General features: G+C 52.5%; 1 protein-coding gene across 3 annotated transcripts in view; it reads right to left on the reverse strand.

The window, feature by feature from the left end:
* Nucleotides 1–15,441, reverse strand: part of RNF123 (ring finger protein 123) — a 45,287-nt gene that overhangs the window by 16,414 nt on the left and 13,432 nt on the right. For 2 of the 3 annotated variants that reach the window (XM_069865490.1, XM_069865488.1), the window contains exons 14-32: nt 15,222–15,314; nt 14,949–15,022; nt 14,387–14,504; nt 13,864–13,963; nt 13,343–13,404; nt 13,189–13,260; nt 12,414–12,534; nt 11,553–11,654; nt 10,508–10,614; nt 9,766–9,964; nt 9,174–9,319; nt 8,907–8,990; nt 8,144–8,251; nt 5,315–5,492; nt 4,718–4,792; nt 4,216–4,303; nt 3,866–3,953; nt 3,652–3,736; nt 2,799–2,825 (exon numbers count right to left, since the gene is read on the reverse strand). In XM_069865490.1, the coding sequence (XP_069721591.1) occupies nt 2,799–2,825; nt 3,652–3,736; nt 3,866–3,953; nt 4,216–4,303; nt 4,718–4,792; nt 5,315–5,492; nt 8,144–8,251; nt 8,907–8,990; nt 9,174–9,319; nt 9,766–9,964; nt 10,508–10,614; nt 11,553–11,654; nt 12,414–12,534; nt 13,189–13,260; nt 13,343–13,404; nt 13,864–13,963; nt 14,387–14,504; nt 14,949–15,022; nt 15,222–15,314 (1,927 nt within the window). The remainder of the gene's footprint in view (nt 1–2,798; nt 2,826–3,651; nt 3,737–3,865; nt 3,954–4,215; nt 4,304–4,717; nt 4,793–5,314; nt 5,493–8,143; nt 8,252–8,906; nt 8,991–9,173; nt 9,320–9,765; nt 9,965–10,507; nt 10,615–11,552; nt 11,655–12,413; nt 12,535–13,188; nt 13,261–13,342; nt 13,405–13,863; nt 13,964–14,386; nt 14,505–14,948; nt 15,023–15,221; nt 15,315–15,441) is intronic. The other variant, XM_069865491.1, reaches the window with a different exon arrangement.

Here is a 15,441-nt window from a genome sequence, read left to right on the forward strand (position 1 = left end):
CAACAGAGCATGGCCCCAGGTGGTTACAGATGCATCCAACGCTTCCACAACAGAAAAGTCCTCATAAAACTACAGGCAACACAGTCAGAAGGGAAAGAGAAATCTAGGTGAGGAGAAATGGTGCATAGAACAGAGCTCTTTAAGAAGACTCTTAGGCAGCCAGAAAGGCCCAGTGCCCCAGCAAACACTGGTGAAAAGGTTCACCAAGACCAGGATGAAGCAGGGACAGAGGTTAAAACGTAAAAGGCAAAGTGAACCTAACTGAACACAGCCAGTGGCTGATGAAAGCAAGAAGGGGTAACAGATGGAACCGATGTGAAAGAAACATCCAAGACAAAACCAGCTATATGAAAAGTTTCTTCAACTACAGGAACAAATTCTAACAGAATGATTGAAAAAGGAGTGATGGGAGTGAGTCTGACCCAGAAGAGGCCATCAACGAGTCAGAAACAACAGAGCAGATAGAGCAGAAGCCTGCAGTGAGCGCTCCTGCCAGGTAACTAAAGCGAGGTCAGGTACTTTCACCACAGGAGGATAATGATGCGCTTGATAGTTCACTAATGACCCAGGAAGATTTATAGCAGCGCTGCTTGGGAGGCTTCTTGGTCTGGAGCCCAGGGGACACTCTGGATGCTGCAGCACTCACGGTGGAGCTGGCAGCACAGAGGAGGAAAGCCCGAACCGGCGCAGATTCAGAGGCAAAGCGGTTCCACCCAGTGCCAATCTGAGCTTTAGAAAGGATGCAGCTGTGGACAGAGCTCGGCTGCTGCTCAGAGGCTGTTGGGCTGATGCAGCAGAATGGACAAGGCAAGCTGGGGATGCAGCACATCACCTCACTAGTGAACTGCGCCCCTTCAAAGATGTATTCAGAGAGGACCAAAGGGAATGTAGGAGGGTGAGGCAGGAGGAAAGCAAGTGGCTTTCAGGGTATAAGGTATCAAAAGGGTCAAGTCCAAGGCATCAGGACACCCCAGTGTGTGCCTGAGGCTCACCCACGCCTCCAGAGCAAAGCGCTGGCAAAGCAGCTAATGCAAGTGTTGGCTGCATGACCAAATTGCAGCAGGATCAGGGAGGTGTTCTAGCCAGCACAGCACTAGCACCTCTGGGGCTGCCAAAAACATGGGCAGGGTGAACACCAGAGCTCACAGAAAAGCAAACCCCCTTCCTGAATAAGACACAGAGGCTGCACTTCCTTTTCACTGTTAGAAAGGACCAAGAAGTGAGTTTAACCTCGTACACAGCTGTTTCTGAAGAACAAAATGTTGTGCTGTTCAGAGTTTTGGCCAGCAGAGAAAAGCAGAGCAGCAGCAGTGGAAGACAATGAGGTCAGGTACATTCTCACCACGAACAAGGGATGGATTTAGTTCTGAAGGTAAGGAAGCGCCACCAGAAGGGCTTGGACAGCACACCAGCTGATGCTTTTGGTGCTGTCAGATCAAGACAGGATTTCTTCCTGAAAGACCTCTTTAGCTTACGCTATTTGCTGGCCTTGGGAAGGGTGCGGGGGAGAATTCTTCGGCCCACGCTGCACAACAGCTCAGATGGATGATCTCACAGTCCCATTCACCTACCCTCCAGGGCTTGACGGATGCGCGGGCAGAAGCTGGGGCAGAGAGCCCGAGCTGCAACCTGAAGCCATCCTGCACCTTGGTAAAGGCAAGACAGACAGGGCCTGACACGGGGCCATGCCATAACAGCACCCGGCCTTGCCTGCAAGCCCCGATGAAAGCAAAACAAATTCCTACAGCAGCCACCGACCAGAACCGCCCCTGCCTCTGAACAGAGTTCGCAGCAGTCAAAGCGGAGGCAGAGCTGCACGACAGCTGTTTGGTGCCAGCAGGGCTAAGGAACAACTCTGAGAGCAGACAGGAACACACGGGCTCTCTGCACTGCTGCTAACCCTTGCTGCCCACCACCGGAGAGTGCAGGCTGACCAGACATGGGTGCCCGTGCTCCGTGGATGCTGTAAGCAGGGCAGCGCTCCTTCCCCACCCGGGCAGAGTCCTCCAGGGAAGCACCTCGAGGCAGGACAAGGCTGGAGCACTGGGGAAGAGGCAGTCACTCCAGCTCCCTTCAGATCAACCTGCAGAAGCAGACCTGGTCAAACAGGGATTCATCCAGCTCAGCAGTTGCTCCTGCCAATGCTCACATTTCACCAAGGTGAAGTCTGATGGAGGGTCGTCTCCCTGGGCAGCATCTCAAGGACACCTCTGAGTAACATGTCCCTCTTCAATTAAATCAGCATTCATTATTGATTTGGTTGCGCCTTAAAATAGCAATCCCAGGAGCAAGTCACCAGTAGCCAGCCCAGCCTGCTCTGGGCTCAGACTGCGCGGAGCCACCCAGGGATGGATGGAGAGAAGCTTGGAAAGCTGAGGAATTCTGCTCCTGCCCAGAGCTGCCCCGGACAGAGGGCTCGGTCACCACCCCAAGGGAGTAGGGGCTCGCTTGTGCCAGAGGAGTGTAGGGGACAATCACGAGGTCCCTCCTGCATAGGTATCAGGGCTTCCCCATAGTCCTCCCAAGGCCGAGAAGAACCTGAGGCTGGCACTGCGTGTGGCAGGGCTCTGACCCCAGAGCCAACCCCGATCAGACAGGTGAAAAGTGGGCCATGATGTAGCCTCGGAGACTGCCATGTGGGCACCGGCACCAGGCTGCCCAGCATCCCCCACGGATGCAATGGCCATTGCGTGAAGCCTTGTGCCCCCAGAGAAGGGTCTCTCTAAACAGAAGCAGGGAAGGAGGGAGCTCTCTAAAGCTACTTCACCAGACAAGACAGGGTCACACAACAAACTTACTCTGGAAACTAGCAACAGAGAGATCTCCTGGGCACCCACAGGCAGGAGAGAGAAAGAGAACAAGAGTGCTGTTAAAACAGAGACCGGCGGCTCTCCCTGGTGGATGGGGCTCAGCACACACCTCCACGTGCCACCGACCCACATCAGGCTGCAGTACCCTCTGTCTCCCTTCCCTGGGCACCTCTTCAGGGGCAAGGTCTGGCACAGAGCCTTTTCCACAGCAGAGGGGGACCAGGAATATATTTGGACAGGCCTGGCCCCTGCAAGGGTGAAGCTGGGGATGTGTTTTTCAGCTCAGGAAAGGCACCAGCTTCTCCCCACATCCCTCTCAGCCACAACAAAGCTAAGGAACCTCTCGATTTGGCAACAGTGCTGAGAACCAAATGGCCGTGCCAAAGGCAGGACAGGCTCTGCCAGGCTCCAGGATCCCTGATTAAGACTCCCTGCTCACAAACCTGTGCAGTGCCCTCCTCCTAGGGCTCCTGCTTGGCATACTCGCCAACACTTCCCCACAGCAGCTGCTCACTGTGGACATCAGAGAGCCTTCTCCCAGGCTTACATTTCTGGGGTAAAGATCTGATGAGGGCCTCTCACTTCTCCTGTGAAGGGCAGAACCCCTCCTCGTGATGGCTCTAACCCACCACCCTACACGCGAAAGTCACCAGGCAGTCCAGAGAGACTCGGCATGTCCAGAAGAGGAAATGCAGGCTGCAAAGGTCAGGCATGGATATTTGGCCAGGATCCCCCTACTTCAGCAGCCATCTCACCAGCTGGCCCGTCCCACAGCAGGGGTGGCTGTTAGTGAAAAGACCAGCCCTCCCTTACCACCCATCACAATCCCAACTCCACTCACTCTGCAGGCTGGGGAGGCTGGCATCCTCCGGCTTGGTTTTCAGGAGGTGTGGGAGCCGTGTGTATCTGTACCCGAAGCCACAGCCCTGGGAAAAGAGACAAGGAAACATCTCAGAGGCTGGAAAACAGTTGCGTTTTGCTGCTACTGAAAAGTGAAACCCTCACTGTCCAACCAGGCCCAGAGGCTGAGAGAGGCAGGGAGGCAGGACGCTCACCCGCCACAGCCTGACGAGGATCCAGTTGGTCTGCGCCCAGGGCCGCTGCTCATAGGGAGCCAAGAGGTTCTTCATCATGGAGATCCGCCTGCCAGACGAAAGACGTAAGTCAGCCACGAAGGGTGTGGGGCAGGGGATTAAACAGCACCCATGGTAGGACTCAGGGAGCTGGGACAGAACAAAGCCACTGGTATAAGGGTGTTTGGAGGCTCCTCAAGCCAACCTCAGCATCCTGCTCCAGCTCCTGGACTCCTGGTGGTGCCTTGCAGCTCACCTGCTCTCCCCCACCCATTCCTGCTACCACCCCAGCCCTGCCCCAGCTCCCTGCGAACAGGCAGGGCAGCACTTACTGCTCCTCTGGGATCCTCTCTACTGCACGCAGCGAGTGTGGGTAGCAGACATAGCTGGCCAACGCCTGCATCAGGGAGTCCCGGATGTCTGTGGAGGAATGAGAAGGAGCTCGGTCAGACACGCAACAACATGCAGAATGTTGGGGAGTGCCTGAACACCAGAGCCTGGGAGGGGCTGCCCTCACAGAGGCTGCTGTCCCAGATGCCGGGAGAGCATGTCTGCGCTCCAGCAGCTCAGGAGTAACCCCGGATTTGACATGCAAGTAGCTGGGACATAAATCCTGCTCTCAAAAGGGTATCCCAAGCTGAGTATCAACTTGAGTATCCAGAATAAGCAGGACCCACTGGACAAGGGCAGTGCCCACCCTCCATTTCTACACGGATGTAGAAGCACTCAATGGATTCAGCAAACGGATCCCAGCAGAAGTCTAGTGAGCCACCAGCGGTGGGGCTGGCCAGACCTGCAACATGATCACCCCAAAGCAGAGGAGGGCAGCTCTACCTGTGCCCACGATCCTCGAGTCAGCAAAATGCTTGGCCAGGATGGCAGCAAGGCGCATCAAGGTCTCTTCGTAGCCTACAAAGAGAAGGAGGAACCAAGGCTCACCCGACAGCCTGATGGGCAGCCCTGTGGTCCCAGCTTTCCTGCAGACATGGCACAGGCCAGGGGATTCATTTCTGGTACAGCCAACCGCAACTTGGTTGTCAAAGCAGCTGGGAAAAACACATCTACATCCAACAGAGCTGCTCACTTCAGTCTGCAGATTATGAAATAGTTACTTGGAGGAAAGATACAACCATGCAACTGAGTTGGACAGCAAGGGAAAGACGTCAAGGCAGAAGAGGCTGAGCCACATCAGCAGCACCCCAGACCTATGCAGACAAGCCGCGTCCAGCCTGCAGGTCCTGAAGAAATCTGCCACCGCTGAATTCTGCTGCTCCCTCAACTGCAGGCATAGCCTGAACACTTAAGCTATGTCTTTGGGGTGGGAACAGAAGCTTTTCTTACCTTTATGAGCCACCACTATTTCACCATAAGGCAGTGGTTTGCTTTATACTTTATCAGGTCAGAATTAGCATGGTCTCACCATCCCCTCACCTGGAAGTTCCTCCATGCTGTTCACAGGGCTGAAGTAGTTCTTGAGGGCGCTGTAGCTGTTCATAGCCACGCTGAGGTAGAACTCTGGCATGAAAGCGAAGAGTGAACCCGTCCTGTCGCCGTGCTCAATGGTGCGGATGCACACACGCAGCAGCCAATATATATCCTGCATCTTCTCCTGGCCGTAGAGAACACAACAACCCCCATTCAGGTTCATCCAGCTTCTCTTTGGAGAAACACAACTGTCAGCCCCACACTTAGACCTCGAAAACATCTCAATGTCTGAGATGTTCCTCAGCTCCCTGCTCTAAGTTCATTAACCAGATCTGTGACACTCTGTCTTTCCAAAGACCAACAGCAGTGTCAGGCGGAAGGAACAATTGGAGGTCTCTACACCAACCTCAAGCTCAGAACATGACCACATCCAGCGTGACATCAGATGGCTTTGTCTCACTGAGAAATCCTCTAGGAACTACACCTTAGTAGGGCATGACTGACCACACAGGCTGGATGGCCACAAAGGCATGCTAGCTTTTATTCCAAGTGCATTGGCTGAAGGAAAAGAGACACTAGAGAACCCAGCAAAAGTCTGCTGGAAAGCAAGCTGCTCCTTTGAAGGAACTCAATGGGAACAGGCAGAAAGCTCACACCAACCCAGATCTTTGCAGAACCTTTCAGGTTCTGTGCCAGCCATGCAACCACATTTACCGTCCCAAGGAATGTCAGCCTCTTGTTTCTCTAGCAAAACTCAGGGGGCCCTAAATTAAAAGCAGGAAATTTCAGGGCATCTACATAACATTAAGCTATAAGAATCAGCACCAATCAAGCCAATAAAAGAGGAAATAGTTCATATCCTGCAATGCCGGGAAATATCAGAAGCAACAGCAATTTGCATAAAAAGAGGTGGAGGAGTGTACATCTCTAATTAAAAGAAAATTAAAATCAGAGGTGCAGATGAGTGCTTTAATTTGCAGAGTGGCTTTTCTAAAGCACGTTGCTTTGGGAGATCTACCTAGGCTTGTGCCGTAAATCAGATCAAACTCATATGAATCAACTAAAGGACATCTTTATTTTGACACTGACACCCAGCCCAACTGTTGCTTTCAGGATAAAAATCATCAATGCAGACAACATTAAGGTAAAGAAAGCTGCATTTGGTTTTCTTAAGACTTGATAACCTCAAAATGTCATCTCAAGTATTGTCATGCTAGAAGAAAGCCTACACCAAAGGGATACGAAGACATGATTGCCCACAGAGCAATAAAGAAACACAGTGCTGTAACAAAATAAGTGAAACAGTTTCCCCACAGGGATGTTTTGAAGACAAGATTACCTACTTTAAAATTAAGAGTGTTTTTAACCCGTAGTGCTCCCTTTCATCTAACCTTGACTCCCTGAGCTCAGAATAAACCAGTGACTAATTCCACAGAGCAAAGGAGCAGCCTCTCCTGTGCTTTGACACAGAGCAAGACTTCACCTCTAGACAGAACCAGTCTCTTTCTCTCCATCAGCATCAGCAGTGCCTGCAACACTCCTACAGCTGGGCCCCTCCACTGCACGCAGTTCCTAGGGACGCAGGTGCCTGCTGGGCAGGTGTCAGCATTGGGAAACTGCAGGCACCTGCGAGCAGCACAGACAGGCTCCTCTGTGCAGCCACACTCCTCTCCAGAGCAAGCTCACTTGGCTCTTGGGGCACGTTTCACAGACACCTGCTCTCCCTGCCGGCCAAGCGGACTGAGGCAGGAGCACAGACTGGGAAGGCTGTGACCTTCACTCCCAGATGCTGCTGATTCATCCAGAAAGGTGACACTGCACTCCCTACACGAGGCGGGTACCTGGTTTAATATGACAATAGATCATCTAGAGACACAAATAGTGTTTCTGCAGGGGCCACCGCAGCAACACCTGCAATGCACACCAGTAATGCCCCTCAGCCTTCCGAGAGCACTCTGGGAAGAAAGGTTTATTTTCTGGCAAGCACGGGCTACACTAACGCAGCCGGCGAGCATGGGCACTGTGCTTTGCAGCCCTGCACTGTGAGGGAAAGAGGGGACAAGCACAGAGAGTGGGAATCAGAATCAGCCCTCCTCCCCTCCCTGTTCACTTCTCAGGACATGTGCAGACCCCCTGCTGCAACTGCCTGTTCAGGGAAAGGTGTCTTCTTCCCCTACACTAAAAAAGCTACAAACACAGATGGGACACGGCAGTGTGCAAGGGGAGATAGGAAGAAGGGATCTGCAGAGTGGAAGAGCACAAACTGCTTGAGAGAAAAGAAGCTTCATTCTGGAAAATGGTGAATGCAGTGAAGAAGGGACAACCTGTGCTAACAGTCACTGTGTCACTAAATGCAGAACGCACTCTCTCTGTGTGGGAATAAAGTGAAGAATGGGAGAAGACCTAAACAAAACCTCTAGGCTTGGATCCTGCAGATTTCAGGAGGGCCAGTGTCAGTGAGACCTCCCTGTGATGCACAGCCCAGCTCAGGGAAATGGTTCATGGTAGCATCTGTCCTCTAGACGTGCCCTGAGAACCAAATCTCCCTTTGGCCTGCACTCTTCCATCTGTGGCACAGAGGTCTGATGCCCCAAGCGAAAGCCTACAGCCCCCGACACAGCTCAGAGCAGACTGGACTGTGCCCTGACAAACACTATGGGACCAAGCCTAGGAAGGAGCCTCTGATGCACAAGAAGGGAAAAATCAGCCCCACGGATCATCAGCATTGCTCCAACACCACGGAAGACGACACTTGTGACACAAGAACCGAGCAGCACAGGTAAAGGCTCACTTGCTTGGTCTCCTCTGAGCTGCTCACAATAAGTTCCTGCCCACCTTTGAATAAATGGTGACGTTTATCCAGGCGAGGCGTCGGCTGAGGTGGTTGAGCTTCTCGGAGAAGACCTTTTGGCTCTTCAGCAGTTCCTCGTGGATGTCTCTTCTCTGCAAAGAGTGCGGAGATGTAAGGGCAGATGTCACTGCCATTTATAGCATCGTTTTTCCAGACACCGTGAAAGCAAACAACACCTTGGGGCAAGCTAGGGAGTACGGGCAGGCAGGCAAGATGTTAGCAGCCTTTCTGCATAGCAGGCAGGAACCAATGCTATAAAGAGTGCTTGCTGGTCTCAGCTGCAGCTCACAAGGCCCAGCACAGATGCTGGTCCAGTGTGGGCAGCAGCTTTTGGGTCAACTACTGTCAGATGCTTTTTTAATGCATCACTAGATACACTCAGTCTGCAGCAGCTGGATAGGACAGATGTGTCCCCAGCCCAGCACTGGAGCGCCTCCCTCCCCCAGGATTCCATCTCCAAGGTGGAATCTGCAGCACATGGTATGTCTACAGCACATGGAGGCTTGCAGGCTGCCACAGCCTGTCTGGGAGAAGCCAAAGCAGTTGTTTCAGTCCCTCTGTTCCTTGAGGCACTGATACAATGGGCTGGCACGGTGCAAAATGTGGCTGCCAGCTCCAGACATGGGTCACCACCCCATCTAAGACACTGGCTGCTCCAAGGCTGGAAATCACCTGCTGTGCTTCGTGCTTTTTGCAAGATACTGAAGCTCTACTGGAGAAGGAAGCTGGGAGGCCAGAGGCACTTACCCTCTTGGGGCAGCGGCTGATTTTTTCCTCTGTGTCTTTTAGTGCCATGGCATATTCATTCACATCATCTGACACACCAACCATCTGGAAAACAGCAGATTCCAACAAAAAATGAGGGTATTTCTTTCCCTAAACACATAAGCATACAACCAGATCTCCCATGGGAGTTGGGAGGAGGACGAGGAAAGAGCACACCCAGTCACTAAATAAGCAGAAAACAGTCAGCGTAGAAGCGTGGATGTTGAAGGAATGGATTCCTGCACTTACCTTCCCAAGCTGCTGGTGGACACTGAGATTGTACATCATCACTATCCCATCCAGGATTTCCAGGAGGGAGTTCTCTGTGATGGGCTGGTCTGGCTCCTCTGGGGGTCTGCCCAGTAAGAGACCCTCATTTCCATGGCTGCCTTCAACTGCAATGTATCCCCAAGACAGCAGAGAAGTTCTCAGAAAAGCATTTTGGCATCTCAGGTTCGGCTCGCACGTCTCTGAAGCCAAAGCCCTGCTGTGCTTCTCAAACACAGCGCTCCTGCCCAGCCCACACGATCCACTAGATACGCTAACACACCATTCCCATTTCACTGCCTGCATCAGGCTGATCTGCTAGGTCTGCTCAAACAGACCCAGGCCATGCAAGTTCTGCTTCCTCAAGCTCTGTACATGATCCAGAGGCCTGCCTGTCATGTCCGGGATGGCAAAAGGGTTAACTATGGACTTGTGGGTGTCAGCATGCTGTGAGAACAGGACTGAGCAATGCTGGACGTAAATAGACTGTATTCCTCAAGAGAGTACTGGGAGCTGGAAGGTGTCATTATCCCAAGGACCACCTGAACCATGCTAGCACACAGCAAGTACTCACTGTCCTCCTCTGTCCGCTGCTCCACACTTAGTGTGCGCACTTTAATCTTCTCCAGGGTGCCAAGAGGCCGTCGCGGGTTCATCAGACTGACAGTCGCCGTGCTGAGGAAGCGGTTGGCACGGCCCAGCGTAGGGGAGCTGAGCCATCCAGGTCTGGCCAGAGCTCCACCAATGGCCAGGGCAGCAGAGGGACGCTGAGACTGGAAAGAAAATAAAGAAGAAACTGATCTAGGTGCTTGTCTGCCTGCTGTTCCGCCCCTGTCCCTGCAAGGAGGTTGGTACAGATGCACAGTGGCCACTGGCAGGTGAGCAGATATCCTTCCAATTGTGGCTGGGCCAGCAGTGCCAGGTTAGCAAACGGATATTCCTGCCTCTAAGGGCACATGCCAGGTACAAGGAGTGGATCTGCACAGCAAGAGGCTGCTCTGCCTGTGGTTGCCTTGCACCCTTTCAAACACAAACACCGAGAGCTGCTGTGGCAGTGAGGGGGCATATTCAGGTCAGTGGGCAGTGAGAGTGTAGAGCAAATGAAATTTTGCTGCTCAAACTTGGTGCACCCAGGACCTTGCTGATCTCCAGTGACCCTCAGGCAAGTGCAGCTGCTCATCTGGCTGCCCATGGACTGGTTACAGTCCTGGCCCCGACACTGCCCTTCCTCTAACACGAAAGCTTTTCTAGCCAGAGGCTCAGCTAACTGCCCCAGTACCAGGGCCCCCACAGGTGAATAACAGCACATGGCTCACCTGTGCTACTGATGTGGCCGATTCCTCATCTTCATCAAGATCATCCATAGTCACTGCATGCAGCTCTGCTGGGTCAATCAGGACATTGGCTTTTGCAGCCAGGTCATCTGCAAAGAACAAACCAAAGCAGCTGTGAACACAGGGGTCACCTGTCACTTCCCACAAGGCAGCCCTAGGCTCATCCCCTTTCCTGCTTCTCGGCAGTAGAGAAGCTGCCAGCAAAGTCGGATGCTGCGTCAGAACAAGTTCCCCTTCCCCTCCAGCTTCCCTACGTGGAACAGCTCTGCCCTTGAGCAGCAATGGGTGCTGCTCACCCAGACCCTTTTCTGGTCCTACCAGCAACAAACAATTAATGAGGAACCAAGAGACAGCCCCCAGGGCCAGACTAGGGAGCACAGGAAGGAAACTCAGGGCCTGAGACTACCTGTTAAGCATGCAGCTCTTTAACACTGCCCCATGAGATGTCCCCAGGTTACTAGGACTGCAGGTTCCCCCCAAGACTCAGACCAGAAACCATCCTCAGCCCAGACGAAAGCTGTGCTGATGGCTGTGCTCTACAGAGCCCAAACAATGTGTCCTCTAGTCCACAGCCCTGTCCTTAAAACTGGCCAGGAAGACCAGACCTTGTTGAGAAGCCTGAGGAGATTACACGGTTCTCAAGTTAAGTAATCTAACTCTGAACAGCCAGGGATCGGCTTGAGACAGGGACAATGGTCCTAATCTTGCAAACGCACTGGGGAAGAAGAGAGACGTGAGCCAAAGGCAAATGAAAGAGCACTGCAGCAGAGAGTATTCCCAGACTGCCCGTTCCCTCCACCAGGCACAGGCCCCACTCAGAGATTCAGAGAGTAAACTGTTAACTTAAAGTACACTCCACCCAAGAGGGATGGTGTCTTCTTTGGTGGAACTTGGACCTCATAAAAATTCAAGTCTCCTCTCTCTAAATTTGATCACAATTCATGACCCAAAGCTCCCTGCCTGGGATGTCTCTCAGGTGAACTCCAGCCAGGGCCTGGATGCAGGTATCAGAAATGAGAGCACTTACCTTTTAAAGTCTTCTTAAGATGAGACAGGAGTCCTCCAAGTCGCTGAAGGTCAAAATAATCCACCTTCCCATTATAGAACAGTTGAGGAGGGACGTAGGCCTCTAAAGCAGAGAAGATTTGTTTGTTCCACGTGTCTCACACACAGGACCCACGCAGACATATAAGCCTCCTAAGAGAGACCCCAGGACCCAGACTGGACCTTTAATGAATGACGGGTATTTTGTCACAAAAGCACAAGCTGCTAAGGTGGAGGCAATTTCTATAATGAAACAGAAACAGGAGCAACCGATGGCCACAGACAACAAGTCTCCCACAGCACTCCCAGTTGGTCACTGGGGGTAACTGGATCATAAGAAAACTCGGCAGCTCTCTACCTGGCTGCTCCAGCATTGTCGCTTAGTCCCACATAAAGCAATTACTGAGTCTAGAGAAAGGCTCAGCCTAAATTAAGACAGGGGACTGCCAAGCAGATCATGGCAGGACAGGCAAGGCAGGGTTTGAGGGTGGGGAAAGCAACTGGCACCGGTTTGGTTCCCTCAAAATCGGTCTGGGAACCACAAAACCAGACAAAAACATTCCCCTAAACTTTGGCTGTGGGATCACTGAGTTGCCCTTCTACAGACCCACAATTAGTATTGGACTCTGTTCCAGAGCACGGTGGGGACCAGCAAACACCACAGGTAACCCCTTTATGAATCTGAAAGGAATGAACTGGAATAGGTTTGTACATGGACTGGAAGAGATCTGCACACAGGAATTACTCAGGGTGACTGAGAACTACAGACACAGGGTGACAGAAGGCACCAGCGCCCATAAGAAACGTGAACCTTCCAGCATCCTGGAAAACCTCCAGGCCTTACCTTCACTGCTTAGTGCAGCAGAGGTCTTTGCCTTGTGGCCATCCCAGAAGAAGCGCAGGGCAGCAATAAGCCGGTGCAGGAAGCACACCATGTACTCTGGTGGGCACAACACGGTCAAGTTCTAGAGCAAGAATGAGAGTTCAGTCATAAGGGCAGGTGTGAAAGCACACCTTAGTCCAAGCAGCCACGTGGGGCAGTCACCTCTAGCTTCCAGCACTGGGGCAGAGCCCAGCCCTGATGGCAAGAGCAGGTTTTGCCTCTAGAAAGTGCCGGGCACTGGAGCAATAAGCTGGTCTGACAGAGGATGGATACCACCTGCTACACCAAGAAAGATGGGGCTGGTCGCAAACACAGAGATGCGGGTTAAGAAAAGGTTTCCTGCGACAGCAGACGCCTGCTTCTCAAAGCTGCAGGCCACCCTCCTGATCCAGGGCCAGAACAGTCCCCACCCAAGTTGTGAAGAGGATGCCAAAGCCGGCAAGCCAGTTGTGGTAGAGCACTCCCCAGCCATGCTACCCAAAGAGGCTTTAGGAGGACATTCAGCTCCCACTCAAGGCTGTTCGCAAGGCCTGTTTTCCCAGAAATCACTGCACAGGACTTGGATAAGCTGCTTGGTTTCTGGCCTCAGATCTTTTCCCTCCTCTCCACTCCCTGCTGTATCTAGATGTCAGTTGATCAAATGATGGAAGCAGCCCAGCCGAAAGGGCATCACTCCCAGCCCAAAGATGCAACAGACCTCTCAGATGAGGTTTGGGAGGCCGGTGCTCTGACTTACCCCTCTGTTGCTAGCGTTCTCTTGAAGAAACTTGCGGAATTTGTTTAGGAAGATGTATCGGGAGGCTTCCCCCTGTCAGGAGGAAAAGCAGGTTGTAAGTCTATAGTGTGCAAGTCCTGTGATGTGCAGATGCTATACCAAAAGATCCACTCACCCCTCCTCTGTCCTTGTTGTTCAGCAGCAGCTTCAGAATCTGAACCTGGAGACCTTCCACCACTAAAACAGGGACATGTTTGCCATCAGAAAACAAGCACAGGAGAGCAGCCACTCCTATTAGCCCCAGCTACAGCACCCTGTCCCTAGAAGAAAGGCTGCATCCTCAGCAGAGGCGGCCCAGGAAGAGCCAGAGGAAGCAGAATGCTGATCCCATCATTGTGAGAACTTTCTCCTCCACCATCCAGCAATAAATTCATCCACAGCTGATGAACAATGCCCCTAAAGGGTTTGCTGGTGTCCGTTGTGGGAGGCTGCAGGTCCAGGCAGTGAGGTCCCAGCACTCATAGCCCTCCACCAAGTAACAGCATCGCTGTCCCCCACCCCTGCAGCATAACCTGTCCTGGCCAAACACAGCCCAACGGCAGGTCATGAAGGGGATTTGGAAAGAGCTCAAGGGCTGGTCCCCCTGGCTGCACAAAAGGTAAGTGATCTTGGCAATTTCCCTCCTTCTTCACAGACCTTCAATGCGTTTCTTGAGCCGCTGGCAGCCTCTTTCATACGCCCGCCGCCTCAGTCTCTCCTCAGCACTCTCCTCCTTCACTTCCTTACTCTCCTTGCCCTGGGTGGGGGACAGACACTGCTCAGCAGGGGATCACTGCCTGGGGAAAATGTCTTGCCAAAGTGGGAGCAGAAAGGCCCTGAAACAGTGTGTGACTGCAGCTGGCAGCACTTCCAACCAGGCCTTCCGCGGCCTTGCAACAAGTAATGGTGGGAGAACTTTTGAGGACACACAAGTAGATCTGTAATTCCTTGGACACTGTGAGGTTCCTTCCCAAATCAGTAGCCATAAAAAACTGTCCTCCTCTGTCCTGAGCAACATCTCCCAAATGTCCCCTCCAAGGGATAACATAGATGGCAAGGGAGCAACGGAGAGGCTACCGCTCTCACACAGCTCTGCAGGGTCCACTAATGCTAATCCAACTTCCTCAGCTAGAAAATGCTGGGGACAGCAGGACATAATAGTGGGTGTGCTCTTACTCACCTCCTTGGTGAAGCGGTTTGGCCACCATGTGGTGGGAATCAGTTCCTGCAAACCAGCCTCCTCTACACGCAGTGGGCTCTTTATGTAGAAGAACACAACTGAACGGAGCACATCGAAGCTGTGGCCGAGTTAAAGCAAGCACAAAAGCTACATCTGAAGAAGGTACTGGGCGTGTTTCCAGAGCCACAGTGAAAGATTCCTTTCCAAACAAACACACAATGCTCTGCAAGACCCAGAGCCCCCTTCCCCTGGGAGAAGCGCCATGCAGTTATCAGAGCAGCTGCCCAAATGCTAGCACAGCAGCTGGACTGCTTCAAAAGTGGTTTTGCTCTAGGGACATTAGAGGGGTCACTCAGGTAGAAACAAAGTCCTCTGTGTTAGCAGGATGCACCGTTCCCCCTCCCCAAAGCAGGACTTTGTAGAGGATGGTGTCAGGCAGGCAGAGAAGACCCGAGGGATAAGAATGACCTCTCAAAGACAGAGGCTTCTGCCTCCTTGCAGCCTCCTCAGCTGCATTACTGAGGGCAGGGAGAACTGAGCCTGGGGAAGACACAAAGGATACAGCACATTGCTGAGTAGGTATTTCCTGGATTTCTCGTGCTTCAGGACTGCAATGGTGAGCCGGAGGTAGTGAATCTAGGGAAACACGAGAACAAAAGTGACTCCATCTACAGAAGAGGATACAACTCTCTAACAGGTACAGTGTTACAGAACTGCTGTCTCTTCATCAAACAACTGCAAAATCCCAAATCTCTGCTGCTCTGTACTTTTGGACAAGGGTGGACAAAGAAGCTGGGTAACCACAGCTTCCTGGGGAGTCAGAAGGGCCACTCACTTGTAATCCCAGGTCTGGGATGATAGGCGAGAACCTGTAAGCCCGCAGCAGGGACATCAGTAGCTGCTTGAGGCACTCATGCACTTCGTACTCCTGAGAAATAAGAAACACATTGAACAGAAACAGCACGAAGCTGGGAACAGTTATGGTTGGAGCAGCTTGGAAGGTAACATTCACTTCTGAACTCAGAAAGCAAGTGCTCTGAACCCACAGCGTTTGT

This window comes from Phaenicophaeus curvirostris, chromosome 11 (assembly GCF_032191515.1).
Source record: "Phaenicophaeus curvirostris isolate KB17595 chromosome 11, BPBGC_Pcur_1.0, whole genome shotgun sequence".
NCBI lineage: Eukaryota > Metazoa > Chordata > Aves > Cuculiformes > Cuculidae > Phaenicophaeus > Phaenicophaeus curvirostris.